We start from the raw sequence: 24,690 nt of genomic DNA on the forward strand, positions 1-24,690 counted from the left end.
GTGTAATGATCATTTACTTTGCCCTAGCAGCAGCATATTGTACATTATTAACATCCCTGCTGATGGAGTGGCTTGTCACCGTGGCCATAATTTGCCAATTTTTATGGGTATAAACTTGCCCGGGCCTGAGTCTCTGCCTCAATATTAATTCATTGAGAGAATATCCCCTGAGACCGAGCACAAGCAAAAAAGCCATTTATTACCTGGTCTCTCTCACTTATTGCCTTTTAGAGAGCGTTCCTAACAGGCTTATCCATCTAGTCCTGAAGGGTCCTTCACGGGCATCATTGGCAAGATCATTTCATTCTCCCATAGCTGCACATAATATGCTTACCTGCAAATCTGTTGCTAAAACACTGTAGTGTTGTTGTTGCCACTCTTTGTTCCAACCAAGCAGTCGAGGACAGCCAATTTCCTGTCATGTAACATGGAAGCCCAAATGAAAGGCAACACATACAGTAGAGGATATTCTTCCCTAGTGATGTCACTAAATTGTTAAGTCAACGCAGCCAAGCAGCACATACCAGACCTCCTCAGTAATAATCCGGAGCCGTGGACGCCTGCCAGGTTATGTTGGCGTTGTAATATCAGACCCACTTTTGGGCTTTCAGGGGTTGAGAATGAGTGTGAAAATACTGCCGAAGTCACATTTTATGGGCAGCCCAACAGGCAGTAGTAGTTTTCACAGTGTTAAACATCGAGCGTGTGTCAATGTAGTAATGAAGGATGAGCCAACATCTTTATTATGAGTCTTAGAGGAGATTTAAAGTGTAACCTTGTCATATGTTTTGTGAGAGTGAAAACAAGTGAAGTCAGTCTCCACTGGGTTGCTGTTCAGTGCTGTCTTGCCTAAAGAGACGCATGCATTCAAGTGCTGTACCTCAATAAACAAGACATATGAACGTTATCAGGCCCCAGTGGAAACCTAAGCAGACTGCACTTCACAGGACTGAGCAAACAGAACAGTAAGTGAAAACTTGAGACCATCTTGTGAGGGGATCACACCAGCCTAGGCCGTGCAATACATCAATTTTATGTATTATATTGTGGTATGAGACAAGGTTTTATCTTGGATATTGGATTTTGTAATATAACGCATAATGTGTTGTCTTTTCCTGGTTTTAAAGGCTGATTTACAGTAAAGTTAATTTCTGACTGTTCAAGGTTTTCTTTTACTTCTCTTTTATCCACTTGAACATCAAATCCACATTGCATTAATCTCAACTGTACACCTGCAAAGATTTGTGACTGCAGTTGCTCGGTTGTGACTCTTTTGTGGTGACACATCAACTCAAACCACTACATTACATGTCTCCAAGACCACACTTTGTGCGCGCGCGCACACACACAAACACACACACACACACACACACACACACACACACACACACACACACACACATTGTTTAAAATAAGTGCAAAGTACAAATGAAACCTACTGCTACAAATGGTCACCATGGCAGCCCAGCAAAGGCTGCAATCACACTCCATGTGAAGTACCTATAAGCAATTTAAGTATACCAGCATAGATTAGGTGGGATTAGGTGGCTTGTTTGTCAAGTCTGTGTTTGCAATCCACTCATGTATTGTAATGCAATTTAACGATGCAGTAATAAATAGTAGATTTCCTAGCAATTGATGTTAACACTGTGTTGGATTTATTCTGTTGTAATCCGTGAGGCTCGAGTTGGTGGCGTTGAGTCCCACAGTGGTGAAAAGAAAACAATGACTGGAGTCAGGACAACACTGAGTCACAACAGAAAACCCTTAAAGGCATCGAGAAATGCCATACTACTAACTACAAATGTTTTTTTTTCCTTTTAAAGGAAACATAATTAAGCCCCCTTATTGCAGCACTGAACATCCTCTTAGCTGTCTGATTGTAAAGAGTGCACTTACAATTGTTAATAGCATCTACCTGCTGTTATTACAGAGGTTGGATGCACTTATCATAAAATGCTTTCGGACAGAACGTTCTGTCAAAGCCATGTAACATAATGTAAAAAAAAAAAAAAAAGAAGGCATTGAATTGCAGTATATTTCAGGCATTTGCTCCTCTGTAGATGTGAGTGATGCTGACATCCTTTAGTGTGGTGCTCTCTATTGAAGTGCGTCAATGTACAACCTGAAAAGTGCCTCAGAATTGAGTCAATACACTTATTCCTACACCAAAAGTGTCAACAAATACACTTTTGTAGTGTTTATTGCAGGGCTATTGTGTTGCATTGCATTTCATCATTCAGGTTTTTTATTTTCCAGACAGTCAGTGAATACCTTCCACATCATCTTCTGTGTATAGAAAATCATCCTTTGTAAGATAAGGCCGGATGATTTTTCAGTTTTAAATGTTCACCTCAGATATTCTTCAATATCCTACATGGTGTCGTGTGTTAATGTGATAGACTTGGCAGTGTGCGTGCAGACCTGGCAGCGCGTGCAGCCTAGGTGCTTCATTAAGACGCCAGACACCTTATAACTCGGCGAGCTCATGCCTTCAGCTGAGCCTGGCAGGTTGGAGCAGGTCTTTCACACCGAGGTGATACAAATGCAGCAATCAACATGTATGGGTGTTTGTGAGAGGAATCAGTCACGCTTTGCATGCTTCAGTAAGGATTCATGGATGTATGATAGATAGATAGATTGAATTATATACCTTCATGGAGCCAATTGCCTCGCTACGCCCCACACTGCTTCTCTGAGCGATGGACTGACTACTCTTCACTGTCACGAAAGGGAGATCGGCCAGCTCTGTATCCATTAGTAAAACAATGCAAGAAGAATGGCGAATTTCACCCTCTCAAGTTCTCCTGGAAGAACCTTGTCTGATAGTGTGTGCTTTAGAAGAGGTGTCACGAGGCATGCGTGAAGGGTAATAATTATCTGCTTGAGTTCCTTCAAGGCTTAGTGTAATTTAGGATCATTATTCAGTGCCCTGGGGTAATAAATACAGGTATTATGCTCAAGTCCATTTGATATGCCAGCTTTCTGTTCCACAGGGGACAAGATGCATCAGAAAAATGGCTCTTCTTTTTTGTGCGCTTTGTCACCCTAAATCCCATTGTTGATTGAGATTCATTGTAATTTTATAAGCCATAAGTGTTCTAAGAAATGAAAAATATATATGTGTGCTGCAGTGCTTGTGTGATGGATTGGAGAGCTGGTGAATTGTATTAAACCCTCAGTTTCAAGTTCAGAGCATGTTGCGGTGCACAACTGCCTCCAGCTAAATTCAGCATCAAGAGAAGACCGAGACACGCACTCAGAACATGAAACTGGATTCCATATTCACAATGTGAGTGTATTTATACACGAGTGTGGAGAAGGGAGCGTTAGAGAAAAAATATTTGATTCAATAATCCAGGACCTGTTGCATCTCATGAAGTTCCTGTCTCCCGATCACTCCCACAGCACCAAACAGACCTCCCAGACACCTCTCGCCCACCATCCACTGAGAGCCCGTAGGAGTTCAAGCTCCGCTCCTTTGCTCATAGTCCTCTTAACGTCATGTGCTCACAGTCAAATGTCTCGCCCTTCTGATCCTGACATGCTGAGAAAAGTTGAAATTACTTTTTGTTGAAATCCTCTGGGCAAACCAAATAACAGCTCTAACACATTATCATTTCCTGCTGCTGGGAAACAAACTAAAAGAGGATTCAATTCTCCAAAATAGAGCATTGACTTTTTCTTGGCTCCATCTGATTGTTAAAGCTGCCTCTTGTGTTTGCTCTTACCATTATGAAGATAATTTTACATTTCATCGACCTCTTTCTCTTTTGGATATTCATACTCAAAAGAACAGGGCTGCACCTAATGGTTGTTTTCATTATTGATCAATCTGCCTTTTATTTTCTCAATTTATGGTTGCGGTCTTTAAAATGTCAGAAAAATCACAATTTCCCGGAGCCAAAGTTGATGTTAGTAAATTGAATATTTGGTTTTGGACTGTTGCTCCAACAAAACAAGCAATTTGCAATCATTATTATTTTTTTAACAGCACCAATAGCAGCAGTACCCTTAAAGGCATACCTATACCAATAGTTATACCAAAGGGATAACAATATTTGTTACCTTTTTTTTCTATTTCAATAATTTATTTCTTATCAGACATCACAGGTGTTTAGTTTAGCCATACATTCAAACGTTTTGGTGGCATCTAGGTACACTGAACTGCCAACACCACAGACTGCATGGGGTGCAGCTGCTGCAGTAGTGTGCCATCACACATGGCATTCATTCGAAGAATGCTTGCAGTGATTGGCTGTGAGCAAAACCATACAAATAGTCATTTTTTCCACATGAGGTCACAAAATGATCTAATCGCTGGGCCTGATCAGGGGTTGCATTAGCCAATTTTTTTTCATCATCGACAGATTTATTTTTGCTAGTGATGGAAAGTTCTGAATGCTGTCCATCATTTTGACAGATTAGAAAACTGGGGTGATCTACCACAATTAAAGTAATTCACACTCCAATCCAGCTGGTGGCATGTGCATTTAAATATCTATTGTATAGCCTCCACATGTTAAAACTGGTTGTCCAGCTGATTGACTCATTTGTGGCCTCTGTGTGTTCGTGAATATTCGCTCCAAGCACCAGAGCAGTTCTGATATTCAGAGCTCCACACTACAGAGCGTGATGTCACTGTGGAGCTGCAGCTACACTGCAACAAAAGAAAAATTGGGTGAACTCAAAATTTCAAGGCAACGAACTTCGATAAAATTTTAAGTTGGACAATTAAACTAAATATTTTAAGTTTTGTTTTTGAGTTTGCTCAACTCTGAATTCAGATTTTTGTCAACTCAACTGTAAGTTGTACTATCTTATAATTTTACATTGTAATAACTTTTAATCCTTACTTCTGCTAACTTCTGCAATGTGCTGAATTGGCACGATTGTAACGCCACTGTGAAATGTCAGCTAATGTTGCGACCACAATTTAGAGTTAGCATTGATACGCTAATGGCTACTCTTGTAGCTGTAACAAGCAGCGCCGCTAGCATCAGTTAGCCGTTAGCATCAGTTAGCCGCTAGCTTTCGCTAATGACAGAATTTCACCGCTTTCCCGCATTTCACAACAAAGAAATAAGAGTTAGCAGAACTATTGTCCCTTGTTGTGAACCCCAACTTAAAGATATAAGTAACTTACATTATTGCCCTAAATGTCAATAATTTATATTTCCAAGTTTTACCAACCTAAATCACCGTTTTAGGTCAAAAAACACAAGTTGGCTTTTTTGCAGTGTATGTTCCGTTAGCTAGTAACATACAATAGCAAAATGGCATGGCAGCTGAGCGTCTGAAAGTTTCTGTGACGGCATTGATAACCGAGGTGAAAAAAGGGATTGGGTGTAGTGGAAGACGATGGACAAGCTTGTTTCACCTCTTTTCTGTTTATTATTTTTAGGCGTTGTGTTGTTGACATTAAAAAGGTGATCATGGTTACTGTTCTTCTTTTTTCTCTGTGCCCTCAAAACTGCATGATTAAGGCTTTTTATTCATTAGAAAAACACAAAAATTGAATGCCACATTTTTGTCTTATAATGAAAAAGACAGATAATGATAGATTATGACAGAATTTTTATGAATCTGTCTGTCAAAATGACAGACAACGGAAAAGTCTAATGCAAGATCTGACTGATCGATTGTGAAGGTGCCTTAAACCTGCATTCTATCGAATGGGCAGCAGGGGGTGACTCCACTGGTTGCAAAAATACGTACATTTTCTATGACAGTCAATGGAAAATCACCCTGCTTCTCACTTGATTTATTACCTCAGTAAACATTCTCACAATGACTTTATAGTCTCAATCGCAAGTTTCAGGTCTTCTTCAACACAGCATGATTTTTATGTGTTCTGAATTTGCACCATAATGGCCATGGCCAAAAATGCAAAACTATAGGTCCACAAACTGATGGGTGACATGATAGTGAATATGTCCACTAGTTTTGTGTAGTCTATGATGTTGCCAGGTATTGCTTGGAGAAGTTCAGATACTATGTGGTACTGGATTATTTCGGCTGGCACCATAAAGCAGTGTTTCCCAAACTGTTTAGAGTGGCGTACCCATTCAGACATTAAACCTTCAGCTGCGTATCTCCATTATATCCACTAACTCAGTAGTTCTCAACCTTTTTGAGTCGCGACCCCCAATTTAAGTCAAGTCAAGTCAAGTCAAAGTTTATTTATAGAGCACATTTAAAAACAACCTCAGTTGACCAAAGTGCTGACATGCTAACATGCATGTTTTTGCTGCACAGTTCAGATCATATAAACTCAGTTGATATGATGAATTTTGGACAAATAATGAAGCAGACAACAACTAAAACATCTCTCTGTCTGTGCATTTATATATTTTTTTATATTTTATTGTTACTTTTAATCTAAGTCCTTTGCTATAAGTTTAAAGGTCCATTCTGACCTCCTGAGTGTGTAACAGTAAGCTTCAAGCCAGAGACTCCTTGGAAAGTAAGAACTTGCTACTTTGGGATTTGTCAGAAAAGACACAAAATTACCCAAAAAAGAATCCAATTGATCACAAAATAATCAAAAAAAGACACAAAATGACCAAAAAATTACATAAAATTAAGCAAAAAAGGAATCAAATTAACCAAAAAATTACCACAAAAAGACACAAATTGACCAAAAAAGACACAAAATGACCAAAAAATGACCAGAAAAGACACAAAATGACCAAAAAAAGACATAAAATTACCAAGAAAATGGCATTAAATGACCAAAAAGACTAAAACACATAAACACATGAACATTTTAACACAGTGGAGACAGAGCTGACTTCCAAAATGATTTGGCGACCCCCGGAAATCATCTCACGACCCCAGTTGGGGTCGGGACCCCAAGGTTGAGAATAGCTGCACTAACTAATGCAAATGATGTCAAAAAATGTTTTGCATTCTCCTTATGTCACTTCACGTACCCCACTTAGGGAACCACCTTAAATATATGGAGTACCAATATCCAGCCCTACATAGAGGACCGAGATAACTGGTAAATATCCATATTTTAAAACCGTGTTGGAACCAGTCAGAACCAGTGAATCTTTGACCCCCAGCAGATGGACAAAAGAATGGGAACACCAAATGGGGACATTTCCATCACATATCTTTCAAGTACCAAAGTCACTCAAGATGACTATATTGGCCGGTGATATGAAGTTGAGTCTAATTAGCTGCATACTCTGTACTGGTTCACCAAACAACATCTGGCAATCAACACCGTTAGATGTGATTTTCAAAGCAACTTTAGAGAAACATAAAGACTTCCAAAGAGGCTGGAAAAGAGGAGCTGGCAGAATAACAAGCATCACTCACACAATTTGCTGACTTGTTTTGATGTTGCAAAATGAGAAAAAAAAAATCTCTCAAATTCTAGATTGAGAGATCAAGGAAAACGATTGGTGCTATGGCAAAGTTTCTGGTATTTGAAAAAGCTTTTAGTTTATGCCATTACAGCACAATGACCATGCGAGGACAACAAAACCTGAAATGTTTACTGCTACATTTTGATAGCTGGAACGGCTGGAATTCAGTGTATCTATTTAACCTGCAGACATTTTATAAACTGTTAAGTGTGATGGTGTATCTGACATGGGCAGCTTTCCACTGAGAGTCATCAGGTGCAATGATTACTTTGTAATGTCATAGAACTGCAAAGGAATACGAGGCCATTAGTTTATAGAGGAGCAGGTGCACCCATAGCAGATTAAACTCTTCCCACATGATGCCTCCATATTCTAAGATGATAATTACCATATGCACACTGATGAATAAATTCAAGAGTGCATGTGTGCATGAACATCAGGGTGAAATCACCAGATATAAATATCACTGAAATGTCCTGGGAGGCTGTCACAGGTGTTGTTTTAAAGTGTCACCATCCTGCAGATGAAGTGAGTTTAGCCAGAGGCAGAGATGGCCCTGTTTTATGTACCAAGTTTACAGTATGGAGGGACAGCAGGTGCCATATTTGGGCATGTGTGTGTGAGTGGGTGTATGTCACTTGCAGAGATAGTGGCATCCAAACATGGCTGTTGTCCAAATGTCAGGTTTTCCTTTCCTTCTTTTCCTTTTCCTTAATCCAATCCTCTCCTCTCCTCTCCTCTCCTCTCCTCTCCTCTCCTCTCCTCTCCTCTCCTCTCCTCTCCTCTCCTCTCCTCTCCTCTCCTCTCCACAAAAAAAAGTTAATAAATAAACAATAAAACATTTTTGTGGAGTGACAGGGACGTATGTCTAATTTCCTTGTATTTGTTTTTGTGATTATAAAACTGGACCAATAAAGGGCTTGTTAAAGGTCTCCTCTCCTCTCCTCTCCTCTCCTCTCCTCTCCTCTCCTCTCCTCTCCTCTCCTCTCCTCTCCCTCTGTGTACTCTGACTTTTTCCCCCTGTCTGAATGCTTCCCTGCTTTCCAGGCAGCAGACAAACATTTTCCCTGGATCTGCCACTCTCACTTAGCATCCATCGGATTTTTTTTCTACCAATGAGGTGATTGGCAGCGGGGGCAAGCATTAGCATTTCCTCATCTTGGCATAGAGACACTAACAGGCAGGGATAGTGGCGAAGGATGTGCCTTGAATACTGAGCAACAAACTCGCTCTCTCATTGAGGCACAAAAGAAAGCATCTATTGTGTAATGGAAGTATAACGAGACCATTTCTCCTTTGCTTTGAAACTGGATTACAGTGCTTCCTGTGTGTAGTTCAGGTGATGCAAAACTCTCATCTGTTGAAGTCAGTTATAATAGAAATAAAGGCAGTCTCACTGTTAAAGGAGATGGATAGTTTTCTTTATTGTACTGTAGAAAAATCCACTCAGCTTGCTCCTCGTCCTTGCTTCTGATTTATTTATTATTCGTTAGATTTAAGTTAACATCTCAGAGCCACGCTCTCAAAGTATTCCGCTTGGGTTTTCATCAGTATCCTTAAATGGACTCATTCCTTCGCCCTATTCTCTCCATAAATATGTGGTGAGGCTTGGTACAGATAAAAAGGTAATCCACATGCACTGTCTGCCAAGAAGCTATTTCTCGCTCTGAGCAGAATAGAACATGGTGTAACAAAAACATCCGGCTGTAATTTCTCTTAGAGGAATTGCAGTGCTTTGGAAAATAACCTATATCTCTATAAACACTAACACCTGCATGTTCTCCCTGTAGCCCCAACGATATTATCTTCCAGTGTCAAGAAATTGTCTGATACATTCTTTAAACATATGGTACAGTGACACGCTTTAATGCAATAGCTGAGATAGCAAACATACTGTATTTTCAAGGGCACCAGGCAGCACATGGCCCCGGATCTGTTTCACAAGCCTTATATGAACACAGCAGTGATGTGGTCTTCTCAGATGTGTCAGTGGTGCACTGATGCACACTGAAGGCTAAATTCAAATCGGGTCTGGCAGGCTTTCAACACAGGTCTCCGGTTTGACATCGCAAAAACTGACACGATCTGATGTGCTATCAGTTTTATTTCCATGACGCAAAGATAATGTGCTATAGGGAAGCAGTGAGAAATCAGCCTTTGACACCCGGAGAAGTGTGAGTTTTATATTTTATATTTTATTCAGTCTTCAAGCTAAAAATGTCAAACATGGTCCCACTGGTCCCAGCTTCTCAGATGTGACTGTTTGCTGCTGTTTTTTGTCGGATATGGTAGTGAACCAAATTTCTGTTCATTATGGACTGTCGGATAAATGTTTTCATTATTTTTGACATATTCAACTGACAGAATTTAGGCCATTTAATGCTATTTAAGAGCTGTTATAAATGACTATATCTGTATCAATCATTCCCCGTTTTATCTAAAAGTCCTAGAGAAAATTTTACTTTTCTCACATGCTTCCATAGTAAAAGAATCCAAAAACTGAGTAGGTATTTGATGAATTGAAGTAAATGTGGTCAGCATTTAACAACAGTAAAAAATATATAAAAACATCTGTTTACAGTCTGGAACACAACTCCTGCAGTATAATCCAAGTCTCATTTATCCTGTTGTATGCTCAGTAATTTCCAAATGCATGCATTTTTTCTGATGTCCTACCTGTTTGCGAAGTACTGACCTGTGTGAGAGTTTTAACAGTTTTTATATGGTTTGCTGTTATTAAACGCGGCTACCAGTTACTTAAATTCATCAGGAATGTACACCATAATCTACAACATTAAGAAAATTCCTTCCAGAATTCTAGGTAACATGTGAGTAAGATTAAGACTAAGATTTCCTTTATTAGTCCCACAACGGGGAAATTACAAGAATTACAGCAACAAAGTTGAAAAAACAATAAATGGTAAACAGCAGTATAAACTAGAAATATAAGCAAATAAACAAAAAAATAAAACTATAAAGTATTAACGATTTACAGTATAAACAAAGAGAAATATAAGTAATTGATATACAAGCCATATACATAATTTTAAAGGTGAAGTATTTCTATAGATGAATATGTTTTTTAATACATATGTAACCCAAAATCACAAATCATAAATTTGCCTCAAAGCGCTTTGCAGTCCGTACGACATGCAACACCTTATTTCTTTCTCAACCAGACAATGAAAAAACTCCAAAAACACTTTAACAGGTCAAAAGAATGGAAATTACTTTTTTTCTTCATACAAAGGAAAAGCTTTCAACTTGTCTGTTTCTCTCTGCAGCAGCAAAAAGAGAAACGCTTTGAAGCCTCTCTCCAAACAACACTGAAAAGACCCCTGCTTTTCATTAAGACATTTTAATTGGCTGTGAACTAATTGTGTCATCCTCTCACAGGTGGCCACGGCAGATGGCCTCGTCCAACGGCCTGTGTCGATACGGGGCCAGGGTGGACTGCTGCTGGGGATGGACACGTCGTTCCTGGGGTCACTGCCAGCGTGAGTGCCACCATGCCTGCTGCTGCTGCTGGGGGCAAACAGGGCTAACAAGGTTGCGAGGTTTCAAGCTGGGGTCAAAGATGCTATTAGACACAGGAGATGCTGCAGCACTAGCACAGTAACCAGAGGCTCGGGGACACACACACGCACACATGCACAACAGCAACACATACAGCTAATGGAGCATCACACCTGGGACAATCTTTGAGTAAAGATTGATGATAATGGCTGGTTGGACCGGGGGAAAGCTGACATTTATATTCAGACTGTGGGTGGCTATAATGAGGGAGAGACTGTAGCTGCAGGTGGACACATTCAAGGGTAGATGGGAGATTGATTATAGATTACTACTGTGCAAAAACAAGCTAGCTACCGCTGCCAGAACAAGCAGTGTGAACACAATCCATGGTGTTGTCAGGTGTACAGACCTCGACTCATCTTTATATTCAGCTAAGCCACTTAGAGGATTCAGAGGATGTCTTCTGTCATGGCCACACGCCTGTGTCACATGAACTGTATGAAATATTAACACGTCACATTTCACACATATTGACATTGTGTAAAGATCCTCTGCTCTCCTGTAATGCTACCCAGGGAGGTGTGAATATATATATACATACATATATATATATATATATATATATATATATATATATATATGTATGTATGTATGTATGTGTGTATATATATATATATATATATACTAACACGGGTTGTCTCACAAATGTCAGATCCTTTTGCATGGCTTGGTGCCTGTGTTGGTATAGCTGCTGCTTTGCTGCGGAGGTTTAATCAGGAAGGGGTTAACGTATAAATAGTCCTTTTCCACAGCAGGAACTTACTAACAAGCAACTTGAAGGAATATATTTAGACAGTTTGAAAAATATACTTTTTTATTTCCTTCCCTAAAGTAGGATGAGAAAATCAATACCACTCTCACATCTGAATGTATTTTGTATCTTCATTATGATGCAAATAAACAAAACTTGTATCCGTCAAGTACGATTGTAAAGCCTGCAGCTAATTAGTTTACCATATCCTAAAAACTGGAAACAGGAACCAGTGGCAGCTTCATATATCAGTGTATCCTCATGCAACAGTTTGTATGATATCTGATGAAAACATTTGATATCTTAAGGTTGATACCTTAAGTGTGAATGTTCTAGTAAATGTTATGAAACGGATGCATAGTTTTTGTTTTAAACACATGATAATGTTGTGAAACACAACTTCTTGGTTACGTTTTGAAAAAAGATAATGGTTTGGGTTAAAAGCAAGTATATCCTTGCGTAACTACATGACATAGTAACATACGTGACATAAAACATGACTTAGTTGACGTAATTGCGTACATGTCGTAGTTACGTACAGAACTTAGCTTTGGTTCTTTACTTAAAATAACCATGTTGATCTTTGGTTTCAAAGGGGGCACAAAGAAATCTGATGTTTTTTGACCCACCCATGAACCCGAACCGCCTCCCTGTGTGGACTTTGTCAGTCTTTATAGTAGGTTGCCTGTGAACAATGAATAAAAACAGCCTGCACATTTAGAGAGTGGAATCAATAAAAAGAAAACTGTTAAGTGTATTCCTCATTAAACTTTAAGCTTTAATTTGCAGCAATTATCACAGGTTCTGCTTTCGTTTCCACTGCTCTCCGTGTTCTAAAAACTAAAATTCAGCTCTGCTCAGGGGATGACGCTATATCCAGATATTGCCACAAATTGCAGACTGTTCTGTCAGTTGTGATTGGTCAAGTCAAAGCTTCAACAATCACAACAGCATTTCACTAGTGTGACCACTTGTTGGACCAACATGTCAAAAGTCTGTATTATTCTCACACTGGAGATAATTTTTCTTCCCCCTCCTTTTTTAATAATATTATTTCAGTCTTTGTTTGCCTATAATTTTACATCTCAATTTCACATAAAAGTGAGAGAAAATCAATGTCAGGATTAGTGCCACTTCTTCTATCGCCAATCAAACAGTGCATAAAAAAAATGACGTCTGTCCCCTTTTTAATTAATATAAGTTTCTGCTGCCTTTTCAGCCAAGCGTTTCTAAAATGTGAGATTTTTAAAAGACAGTGGAAACACAAAGCAGAATGTGGCACCAAGTTTTTAATTTCCTGCTGTGGAAAAAGGTTCATAACTGCATGTTGGTTCTGGCCACTTATTTGTAGCTTGTTAAAATATTGCTTTTAATCAACTCATTTTGTGTTTTTTATTGCTAAAATTACCACATTTCAATCACTTATGTTCTCATGTATTGAAGGTAATCATACCATGCTTTAGCTGACCTTTTGTTAATTTGTTTATTTGTTCAAATGTGTATGTTGTTGTTGTTGTTGTTTATTTGTTGGAAATATGTCACACACTGCTTGTTGGGTTTGGTGCTGCTGCAGCTAAAAGATTTATTTTTCTGCTGGGTTTAGCAACTGTTTTTCACTCCAATTTCATGTAAAAGTGGAAGGGTGCCATCTTTTCACTTGATGTTGAAGTGCGCTGCAAGATTTCCTATTTTGTTCTGGAGAACACAAACAGTATTACTTGAGTTCATGGCCTCAGTGTTTTGTATTCCTTTTAGCTCAGCCAGATTAACCCCAGGTCTTTGCAAGACAAATCTGCTTTTTATCCACCTCCCGCTTCATCTCCATTAGACACAAAATATGATAATTTTATTCTTACATAAACACTCGGAGTCAGAAAAACAAGTTATGCTAATGGTTTATGGGACAGACCTAGACTTGTAGCTTGAGGGGGGGTTGATTTCATGCTTGTAAATTAGAGGGTTTATTTTTCTAACATTAGTTTGTTCAAAAAACACCTACCTTTTCCCAAGGCCTTGACACTTGAACTACACAATCTGTGCTGGAATGATTCAGACAAAAGCAGCACTGTTTTTACTCAGACAGCTCAATTGTATCATTTGATAGTGTTTGTTTGAAAATGGGGCCCAACTCAGCAGTAATCCTGGCAGCAGTCAGCAAGCTCAATGCCCAATAGCTCCCAGTGCATCTGTACTGGGCTCTCTGCCTTTACAGCTTCCTGTGCTCACACAATTCAAGGTGGAATAGATGTGGGGTTTGGATGAGGACGAGAGAGAAGAAGTTGACTTTGTTATGCTAAAAGCTTCTAATGGGGGACAAGACATGATGCATGTTTAGTTAGAAATTTCCACCTTAGTGAAAATTGCCACGGCTCATGCTGTCGTGTAGTTAAGTCAAAGCAGTCATTGTTTTGTCTACAGACACCAATCATTGTATTTATTTCATAATAAATCAAACACAGTCAGATCTCTAAAGCCGTGTTTCCATCAATCACCCCGACGAGCCGAACAGCAGTGTGTGAACATGTTTTCTGTTTTGTTCTGGAGTCTCACAAGTTCCATGTTGAGCCAAAAAATATGAGCTAATTTTGAGATTAAGCACCACATCACGCTGCGAAACCACTTTCACTCCACCGCTTTTTATTTCAACAAAATCAGATCTGCTCTGTGAGTTAAATCACTCGCTGAGTGCTTCCCTTAATGCTTCCGAATGCTCCTGCCCAGGTGCACAACTCAAATCCATTCACTTGAGACTACAATCAGTATTCCATCAAGTCAGTAGAGGTGCTGATTTAAACCTTAAAGGAGGGAGGTGGAAGGTTTCAGAAAGAAAGAAGTGTAATCATGGTGGTGTGCATGTGTGTTTGTGTGTGTGTCTGTGTGTGTGTGTGTGTGTGTGTGTGTGAGAGGATGCAGTCAGTACAGATTTCAGGTCTTGGTAATTTTTTTTTCGTGGCGATAGAAGAGATTAGATTGGAGCTGCAAGATTGTGGCTTTCCCAGCCGTGGAGCTCAGCGATCGGTGTGTGGGGGACTTCTCTCAAAGAATGAGAAACTTAATGGATCAACCCTGATTCTTTTCTTTTCCTCACAGAACTGAAAGAGTGAGGGGGGAAGGAGAGAAATGAGTTAAAGTTGGAGAAAGTTAAAAATCCTGAGGTGTAAGGGAAATGGTTCAGAGGTAGGGAGTTAGAGATGATTGCTGCTGGAGTGGAGGGGAGAGACATCAGGAGAGAGAGACAAGAGAGGGAAGCAGGCAGATGGAGGAAGAGAGAGAGGAGCTTTAGATTTATAGTAGACTGAAGCTCTACTTATAATGTTCTGACAGGCCATCCGGCAGGCAGAGCCACACTTGAAGCTACTTATTCTAACCAGCTGCCACCGTGAACATTTTACTGCCACCGTGAGCTTTTGAACATTTGCATTTCCAGTGTAATACAGTTAACAGTAATGACTCTAAAAATACTGTTCATCCCTTACACTCTTGATGAAGATGGAGAACCGTCTAATCAACAAGTTGATCCCTCTAGAGTCAATCGGTCCGCTCAGTCTGTGGAGCAGGAACTTCAATCATTTCATACATTTGATGTCAGGTGATTCAAGACTGATGAGGCTGTAATTTGAAGCTATTTCATCCATATTAGGCGTTCTGAAAAGTGAAATTGTCTGAGATTTAGGGGCTGACTGAAGAACTTGTGATTATACAGCACAGTATTTTTCTGACTTCAATTCATATTTGACAGTTCTGCATCTCACCTCAATGCAGGCAGTATTGGTGCCAAAAAATGTGGCAGGAAGTTTTATAGAAGGCAAAAAACCCACCAGAATCTTGTAATAAAGTCCCCTCCTGCAGCTCTCCGCTCTCTGCCATAAGCCCCTCCCACCAGGTAATACAATACCCTGTAGGAGTTCAAGTCATTTTTTTTCAACCATCATGATCATACAGTCATAGAAAAATATATATAATATTATAAAATATTAGACCACCCTTGTTTTCTCTATTTTCTTGTTCATTTTAATGCCTGGTACAGCTAAAAGTACATTTGTTTGGACAAATATAATGATAACAACATAATAAAATAGCTCATAAGAGTTTAATTTAAGAGCTGATATCTAGGCATTTTCCATGGTTTTCTTGATAATGATTTTGGTTATTATCAAGAAAACCATGAAAAAAAAATGTAGTTGTACCATGCATTAAAATGAACAAGAAATTGAAGAGAACAATGGTCTAATATTTTTTTCCATGACTGTATATGTAATCCTGATTCTATTATATAGCAGCATTCCGTGAGAATTACCTGTTTTCAAACTTGTGGCCTTTGAAGCCCTTTGAGCCTCTGGCTGGCTACATAAGCATGAATTTTCATCTATGGATGAGGAAAAAATAATGAGGGGAGCACCTTTTGTTTTTTTATTATACAGTTTGAGAAAAATGTGGAAATTACGAGAATAAAGTTGAAATGTCAAGAATAAAGTTAACTTTTCGTGTTCGGTAAAGTTGGTAAGGTAAGGATATTCATAGATTTGTTGTTCCAGTGTCAATAAATCATCAGAGGAACATTGTTTTCATAGAAACGGCACATCTATCAGTTGACTTTATTCTTGCCATTTAGACTTTTTTCTTGAACTGCATAATTATTTTTTTCCTCCCCTTATTGTTTGCTTTCTCCTACCTGACCCTTATCCTCTTCCGTAGTTATCAGAAGTGTAAACTTTTAACAGCTGCTCTACAGTGTCAGCAGTTGTTGCCATAACTGGAATAGGAATCTTTTCTGCAGGAAAGTACACCATTAAATCAAGCTTCACCATCTACATGCATCAGCGAATGGGAGTGCTCCATCTCTAAGTGACCTGTGATTGGTCTCACATCACGGGCTGGATTTTCTAAAGCCTTAAAAAACTCAGCCAAGATGAGGTGCAGGAGTAGCGTTCTAAGACCTCTTGAATTACAATATTCTGAAAGGTTATTAGGGATAAAAACAAACAAAAAATACCTACCTTAGCTTTAAATATAACAAGGTAGAGAGTAAGAGTGTGGAGGTGGATTTGGGTGCAGTGTTTCTGCAGAAGTCTGTGTCTGGTCACCAGCCTGCAATTAATGTTGTTTGTTTGTTTTTCTTTTACCCGACCTAGGCCGCAATCATTCCCCAACCACAATTAAATGATTTCGCAGCTTAACATTAAATATATTTAAACCACAGTCTCTAGAAACAGGTGAGAAAACATTATCATTTAACCCTCCTGCTATGTTCACTTCTCAGGAACAGCAATCATGTTCATGGGTCAATTTGATCCAGGGCATGTTTAATTATCCAGGAGTGTCAGAAACCAAAAAATCCCAATAAACATTGTTAATATTTCATGATTAACTCCATTACTAACCATTTCAATCAATATGTAGTGCAATGGTGTTCTGTACCTCTCACAGATCATAGTTCAATGAGGATAATTCGTTGATTTTTTTTTTGATTTATAAACTTTAAAATGGGTCAATTTGACCTGCAACATAACAGGTATAATCTTGGGTTTTGCAGAATTGTCTAATATCAACATTTTTGTCTGGAGATTGGGTTGGATTATATTGAGACTGCTGTGAGACTCCACTTACTTCAGAGTTGGCTCCCCAAAGTCTCAACAATGAAGTTAACATTCAAATCAGGTTTTGACAAAGTAAAATGCTGGAAGAGTTGAACATTGATAAGACAGTAACTAGCAGGTCTTGTGCAGCCACACTGCTTTGATGTCTCACAGGCCCGACTGGTTTTCTATTAATTTCTTCTCTGGTAGAAAGACATACATCTATTTCCTCTGCATTGTAAAAGGACTGGGTTGAATATCACCTCCATATTAAGTAGATCACACATTGTAATTTCCTCAGAGCTCCTGGTGGATTTTACAAATCCACTGAGACTGGGATTTAGTTTGATTGAGTGCAGGTCTTTGTTTCGACAAACGGTGTGGACAGGATTAAGGCAGGACTTTTGAATTGGTAATTCGAGCTAACAAGTGAACGATGAAAGCAGAAAAGTGATATCTCAGTTTAAGTAATTCGCTTTGTCGCGATTGTCTGTGCAGTTTCCTTGTCTGCTCCGCTCTCTTTCATGATCGCTGGGCTGGAAAGGGCGCCGTCTAAAAGTGTGCCTTTTCAACTGCTCAAGGTAATAAGGTGAAAACAAAATGCAGGGGTTTGCTCGTAAAAATTAGAGGGAATATATGCGGGAATAAAAGGCACATGTTCCGAATTACTTGACACAATTCAGGCTTTCAAGGCACTGTGAGACGATTTAAAAATGAATGTCTCTTCACAGTCAGGTAGCTGCAGCATTTATTTTCATATTGAGGAAACTGGGAGCGTGATCTCCTTTGATGATAATGCCGGTGTGCTCACCTTTCAGTGCAGTGGTGTAATTTCAAGAGAGGATTATAATTTGACTGTTTCGCAGTGTGCAAGAGAAACTGTTTAATTCTCTTCCATTTAGATGATAATGATTAGGAATTCACAATTTCAGAAATAAGAGAACTTCCCCCGGAGACGGTGGTTTAATTCGGACATCATTTGAATTTTTAAAACTCAATAAATGCAGTCTAAGTGATGATTACCTTAAGGCAATATGTGTGAATATGTGTGACTCCAGAACTGTGTGTGTGTGTGTGTGTGTGTGTGTTTCTCTTCTTTTTTTTCCAGGAATGTTTGCTTGTTCAAATGACCAGGCTCATGCCCTCTAACATCATGTTTATTTTTTTTGCTCTCAAAGACTAAACAATGCCCGCAACCTTTTGTTTGTTTGGCTATTTGTTTTGCAGCTCTCTTCGCCTTAACTCACAGAGTAGCCGGGATAAGGTGCCAGCCCCAAGGTTAGCTCCACATGTTTCTTGAAATAATCTTGCTGGACATGTATTGCTGGGGGCACATCCTCTGAATCCTGGGCTCACTCACTTATTTATAGAGCCAAGCCCACCCACCCCTCGACTAACACCTCACACCCCTTGGCAGCGGCCCTCCACCCCCACCCGCCGGCCTCAGATCTATGCAAACAGCTTACACTCTGCAGACATGATTCCACCTGAAGCCATGTCTTAACATGAATTATGCTGAACTTCTCTAGTGTTTCATTAGGATTCAACCGCCCCTCTAGTCGACCCCTTAGAATACTAATGAAAGCCTTAAAGCTGAAATCCATAATGTTTTTTAATTAATATATATCAGTGATATATCCATCTGTACGGTGCACGGAGTGAAAATCGAGCATTTTAGCGGTTGGAGATGCTCTGCATATGTAACTACATAGAAATCAGTCAGGTGGAGATTGCCAATGCCATCATACTTCATCATTTAGGTAAATGAAATATTCACCATGACATTACCCGGTCGATCAATGGCCTTTTCACTGCATACAAATGAGATAAAACAAATTCACACTCTACAAACTAGATGATCTGTCATCTGCAGTATGTGTGCTGACATTTAATCTCTGTAAACAGATAAATGAGTGTAGAATCTGCAGGCAACGGGACGAGATTTTGGTATCAGAAGCGTTCTGGGTTCCATTTGTAGTCCGAGAAGTATTGACCAAGTTATTCTGAGCAGGTTTTGATTGCATGCCGACAACAATCCATTCAGGGAGCAAAATAGGCGTAACTCGTTGGTTGAAACCCATCGGCTATCCTCTAACAACAACAATGCAGCTTTTTATTAGAGCCTGACGATACAGATTTTAAGAGGGGAAAAAACATTTTCATCGTTTACCGGTATGGCAGCTGATTTTTTTGAGCTGAATTGAAAATAGACCTTTTCTTTGTGGATTTATACTGATTTTGCACTTGTATAAAGATACAAAGGTCAGGCTGTCCTCAAAAACGGTTCATATAATTTCCTATTAATAACATGAATAAGCCATTGAGCTGAGAATTAAGCTGGATAAAGCTACAGTTTGCAAACTGAAAGTTGCAATTTCAATTATAAAACTCACAGAAATACAAGAGTATTAATTTGTGCAAAACTATCTTACCGTTTCAAACCTTGCTAGCATAAATTACAAAGGTTTAATTTGATCCAAAACATATCTAAACACAAAACACACTTAAATATGCAAGATTACTGTGAAAACTAACCTCATGCCTTTTCGGGGGCCGAAACATAAAACATTAAACTCCTTGGCGTTATCTTTATCGTTTAATCTCACTTGAGTTAGTTTATGTATCGACAGGGAGTCTTTTTGCCATTTCAAAATAAAAGCAACCATTATCAAAACAGGCTTTTGCATAGTACTGTGTATATATATCTTTTATTCAGCCCATGTATGCATGTTTTTAAACATACTGGAGTATATATAAAAACATAGCAATTAATTGATTCATTGATTGGTAACGTTAGATGCTCGAGTTAGCAGGTTTCTTCCAAACGCCCATCCCTTCTGGAAAACATATATGCCGATACCAATAGAACAGTTGGGCTGTAGTTGTTAATAGCTAAATATATATATATATTTTCCCAATCATACAGAAAACCAATCCATTCTCAGACGTCTCCAAACTACAACTTCAATATCACTTCTAAAATTGACTGTCGGACTGTGATTGAAAAAAATGGCCGGAAAGTTAAGATGGCCTAGAAAGTTTGTCCTTTACCCCCAGAGTCTAAACCGATAGCCGATGAGTTCTGAGATTAGCTAAAATTAATGATGAAATGATCAATTAATTGATAATTTATTTGATCATCAACTTAACAATTTATGGAAGAGATTGTTTGTCATTTATGTAGTGAAGATGCCAAACATTCCCTTCAAACATTGTCATTTCCTGCTTTTCTGTGTTTTATACACGATAAACTGAATATTTTTGGGTTTGGGACTGTTAATCTGACAAATAAGATGCTTGAAGGTGTCTCCTTGTTCTCTATAAACTTCAAACAATGAATTGATTAGCAGTATAAAAAAAAAACCCCACCAAATCAACCCATAATGAAATGATCATTACAAGCAGCCTTAGGTAATTACTTAGTGGATTGCATGATGATGCAACTTGTAATTGATTAAGTAATGATTTTCCCATCTCACTTTGATGAAGCCATGCATTAAACCAATATAAACATTCATGTGCAATATCAGTGTTAATTAAGAAATAATACTTTCCCTTGTGTGTACCATCAGGCGTCCATGAACAGCCAATAAATCAAAAGAATCTGCATCGTAGCAGCAGTGTGCTGTCCTGAGGAATGGCTGATGTAAACCAGAGTGAAAGTGTGTCATCACTCGGCATGTTTTGATGGTGTTCATGGAACGAGGGTCATACATGCTATGTTTGGCCTTCCAGCTGGTACGACCATTTTTAGTCCTCCGTGTCCTCTGCTGCGGTTAATGAACACTGGCCATTTCCCTGATCTCTCTGCCAGGCCAGAGGCTTAAAAATACCCTCAGAGGCAAAGCCCGTTGATGGCCGCCTCTGATCCTGCTAATCAAATCCTCCCCCATGTAGGAGAATAACAAAAAACACTCCATTTGACTTCCCTCTAACTACCAACATCACAAGCTTCTTTTAATTCTTCTGCTGAGCACACCACGCTCTAATAAACTTCTACTTCCACAAAAGTACAACTCCTTTCCTTTTCCTACAAATTGGGCCATTTCAATTTATAATTGTAAAGTTTTGACTGCTCATTGTGCGAACACTCTGGCTCATATCACAGGCTGCTCCTAGTGGGCTAACAATACTTTCTTTCTATTTGATTACATGGCCAAATAAAGTGGAATGAGTCTGGAGATGTTATCGCCTCCACTTAGAGGATTCATCACATACCTTTGTGCCTTTGAATTCAGTTTGAACAATGTTACAGACTGAAACCTGAGGAGCTAAAGGTGTTCTTCATGGACACAGCTACAGCCCCGCGAGCTCAATTTGAATAAATGGATTTTTCTTAGATTGTAATTCGATTCTGAAAGTATGCATTTCATATAGAGAGAGAATTATTCACCCCAGTTTTCAAGCAGCTTTCACCTTATTTCTAGCATTTATAAAAAAAAACAACGTTAAAAGCACTTATACTGAATATCTCCATAAGGCTGCATTTTAATGCAAAAATATCCTACGCCATCCATCTGCCATTCCATCAAAATATGCAGGATTGTTCTGAGTTGATATGTGCACATTCTGCATCATGTAAATGTAGTTGCAAATGCACATTGTGGTCAAGAGTTTATGCAAAATGGACCACACAGTATATGGCTGAATGTTATGCAAGTATTGAAAAAAGTTAAAATATTAAAAAATGCAAAAAATATATCTGTTCTGTAGTGTTCTTTTGCAGTGTGGAATCTCTCACTAAACACCAAGTTAAACTGCAGTCAATGAAGACAGAGTTGTAAGTTTGACCATTTACTGTCACACTTCTTCATTAACGTGCTGGTGAAAACTGCAAATAAAGCAATACAAAAATATTTTAACTAAATATTGCAAGTGCATTGAATGTTGTAGTATGAACATCAATGAATTAATATATTTAGATATATGCAGAGAAATACACAGTATAGTATAAGTGGTATATGACATATATAATATAGGATCATTTTATGCCTTCTCACTAATATCTGAAACAACACCACTGTTCCAATTCGCATTATTTTAATTAACACAGTGCTTCCATTCTGAATATTTGCTAAACTGTTCATCTTTAAACTTTCCCCATAATAAATCTGTGAATTTGTTTTAATGTTACACCAAACCTCTTTTGTGGTGTTTTTTGCCAAAGAAAGGTGTTTCGGTGTAATCCGATGACATCACTGGCACAACAATTCATTAAACCCCACATCTGTATAACCCAAAAATAAAACCATGCAATCACACCTTTCCAGTTACAAAACAAAACAGGCCGGTGTGATAAGCACTCTCAGCCACAATCTCTTCCTCTGCACGCGCCTATGTACCGCTTCTTCCACCACAGTGATAATTAAGTCCTCTGATTGCTCGGTATTATGACAGAATTAATGAAGCTTTTAATGAAAATTGGTAACACTTGGCTGCGGCCCCGTGTATCAGACATGCTTAGCAGCAAGCTGCAGTAAGCACAGTCAGATAAGCAGGGTAAGCCCAGAGCTCACTGAGACTGAACACGGAGTCAGTGAAGCTGTGCAGCTCCCGCAACCATCACGTCTCTGTACACACTCAAAATATCACCATCCATGCACTGTGTACGATCTTCAGGGCAGCTCTTTGCCGAGGCACTAATTATAATCTGCTATTTTGGTGCTCTAATTGTTTCAGCTTCAGTCCTAGGGGGAAATATTATTCGCCGAGGTAATCCTCGTTGGCTGGGTGCCAACATAAATATCAGTGCTTTTTTCTTTTTTAAGCAGGAAAATCAAAACTTTGCTCAGTGTTAAAAGGTCAAACTTCTCGTTTATCTCGCACAGTGTGAAGTGATTTAGCATCGGTGAAGACAATAAAACTTTTCCAGCTCCGTTCAATGTGAAAATTATGGGGGTTTTGCTGAAAATGGCTGCCCTATTACCATTAGTCAATGATAATAACGCAGTTGCTCAAGGAGAAAGAAAGAAACACATTTCCTATATGAATGAGGCATCATGCTTTCTTATTGCTGTAACTTTGGTGTAAACAGATAATTTACAGCCAAGTCAAGGAGCAGTAGGATTAAGTGCTTTGTCATCCTGATCTGGAACAAGTAGTCTGCCAGGGCGCTGCACTGATCTGTCTCTTCCTCTTTGAATCCTCCCTGAACAGCTGTGTGCCAGCCTGGCTGTAAGCACGGAGACTGCGTGGGACCCAATAAGTGCAAGTGCCACCCTGGCTTCACCGGCAAGACCTGCAATCAAGGTGAGCTCTCTCCTGGAACTATGAAAACAAAGCTGCTACTCTGCAGATGTATGTGATCTATTTATTTGTCACTTCAACTGAAACATGCACCACAAAGAAAGAGGGTGAGCTAGACTATATATATGGTCCTCCTGAACATATCATGACTCAAAAGCCCTCTAAACAACGCACAGGCCTGCTGACATGCACATTTTTCACATAAAAAACTAAGTGAAGGTGAACCGCTGCTCTGAGCAATAGCCAGGTAATCTTTGTTTATTGTGGTCAGATCTGCACCGCAGAACACCAGCGTATTAAAGTTGCCACTCAAGGAGCGGAAGCTGGTTTGCCACCAGCCGACAGCGGCGCTTTAATCACAGGGGGGGGGGAGGTGTGGAGAGAGATAGAGGGAGCTGATTCAGCTCAAATGAAAATGAGTGGTGAGGCCATGTTGAATGATCCCGGGGGTGCATCCTCTCCAGTGAAGATAACATCTCAATTACTGACCTGAGATAACTTGGCTCAGCTGAGTGCAACCGATGCTATTGAGAGTGTGCTGTTGTGTGTGTGCTCGAGTTATTGTGCGTCCTCCATCACTGACAGATTGGACATGTTGAAAAGCGTTAAAGCGTCCCAGTTAGTTAGGAAGTTGTCGTGCTTCCAAGCAGCTTGAAAATACTTGTGGAATTCACGCCCTGAGACAGGAATAGGATAGTGTGTAATTAAAAACAAGGGTTGAAGTGGTGGAGGAGGCGGAGGAGGAGGAGGTGGAGGTGTTGAAATCCTTTCCGGAATGTTCCCAATGACTCATCCTGCATTTGGAGGCTATAGGTGGCTCCTGTCTGCCCGGCCAGACGGCTGTACTTTGTCTTAATCTGCAACAAAGGGGAGAGGAAAAAGGATCAGCGTCCCATATCCAACTACAATGGACTCTGCTGCCAACTGTTCAGACAGACTTATCTGACAAATGTGATTCCAAGACCTTTCAAGATGAAACTGTACTTTCAAGTGTCCATCGAAGCCCCATTTGTCCAATAAGCTTCAGAGCTTTCCCTTTTACTCAGCTTTGAGTGGCAGACTTGCCCTTTCAGCCTATTTAGGTGGAGATAACCTTGGGGGCTCTGTTTGGAGCTGGCACATGCTATGGAAACCAATTTAATTATTCTCAAACCATAGATTA

At 39.4% G+C, this 24,690-nt stretch overlaps 1 protein-coding gene across 1 annotated transcript in view; it reads left to right on the plus strand.

Moving 5' to 3' along the window:
* The window catches only part of npnta (nephronectin a), a 67,563-nt gene that overhangs the window by 1,715 nt on the left and 41,158 nt on the right, over nucleotides 1-24,690 (plus strand). Inside the window, exons 2-3 of the mRNA XM_059341349.1 lie at nucleotides 10,776-10,876; nucleotides 23,439-23,531. Of these exons, the coding sequence (XP_059197332.1) occupies nucleotides 10,776-10,876; nucleotides 23,439-23,531 (194 nt within the window). The remainder of the gene's footprint in view (nucleotides 1-10,775; nucleotides 10,877-23,438; nucleotides 23,532-24,690) is intronic.

The sequence above is a fragment of the Centropristis striata genome, chromosome 1 (assembly GCF_030273125.1).
Source record: "Centropristis striata isolate RG_2023a ecotype Rhode Island chromosome 1, C.striata_1.0, whole genome shotgun sequence".
Classification (NCBI taxonomy): Eukaryota; Metazoa; Chordata; class Actinopteri; order Perciformes; family Serranidae; genus Centropristis; species Centropristis striata.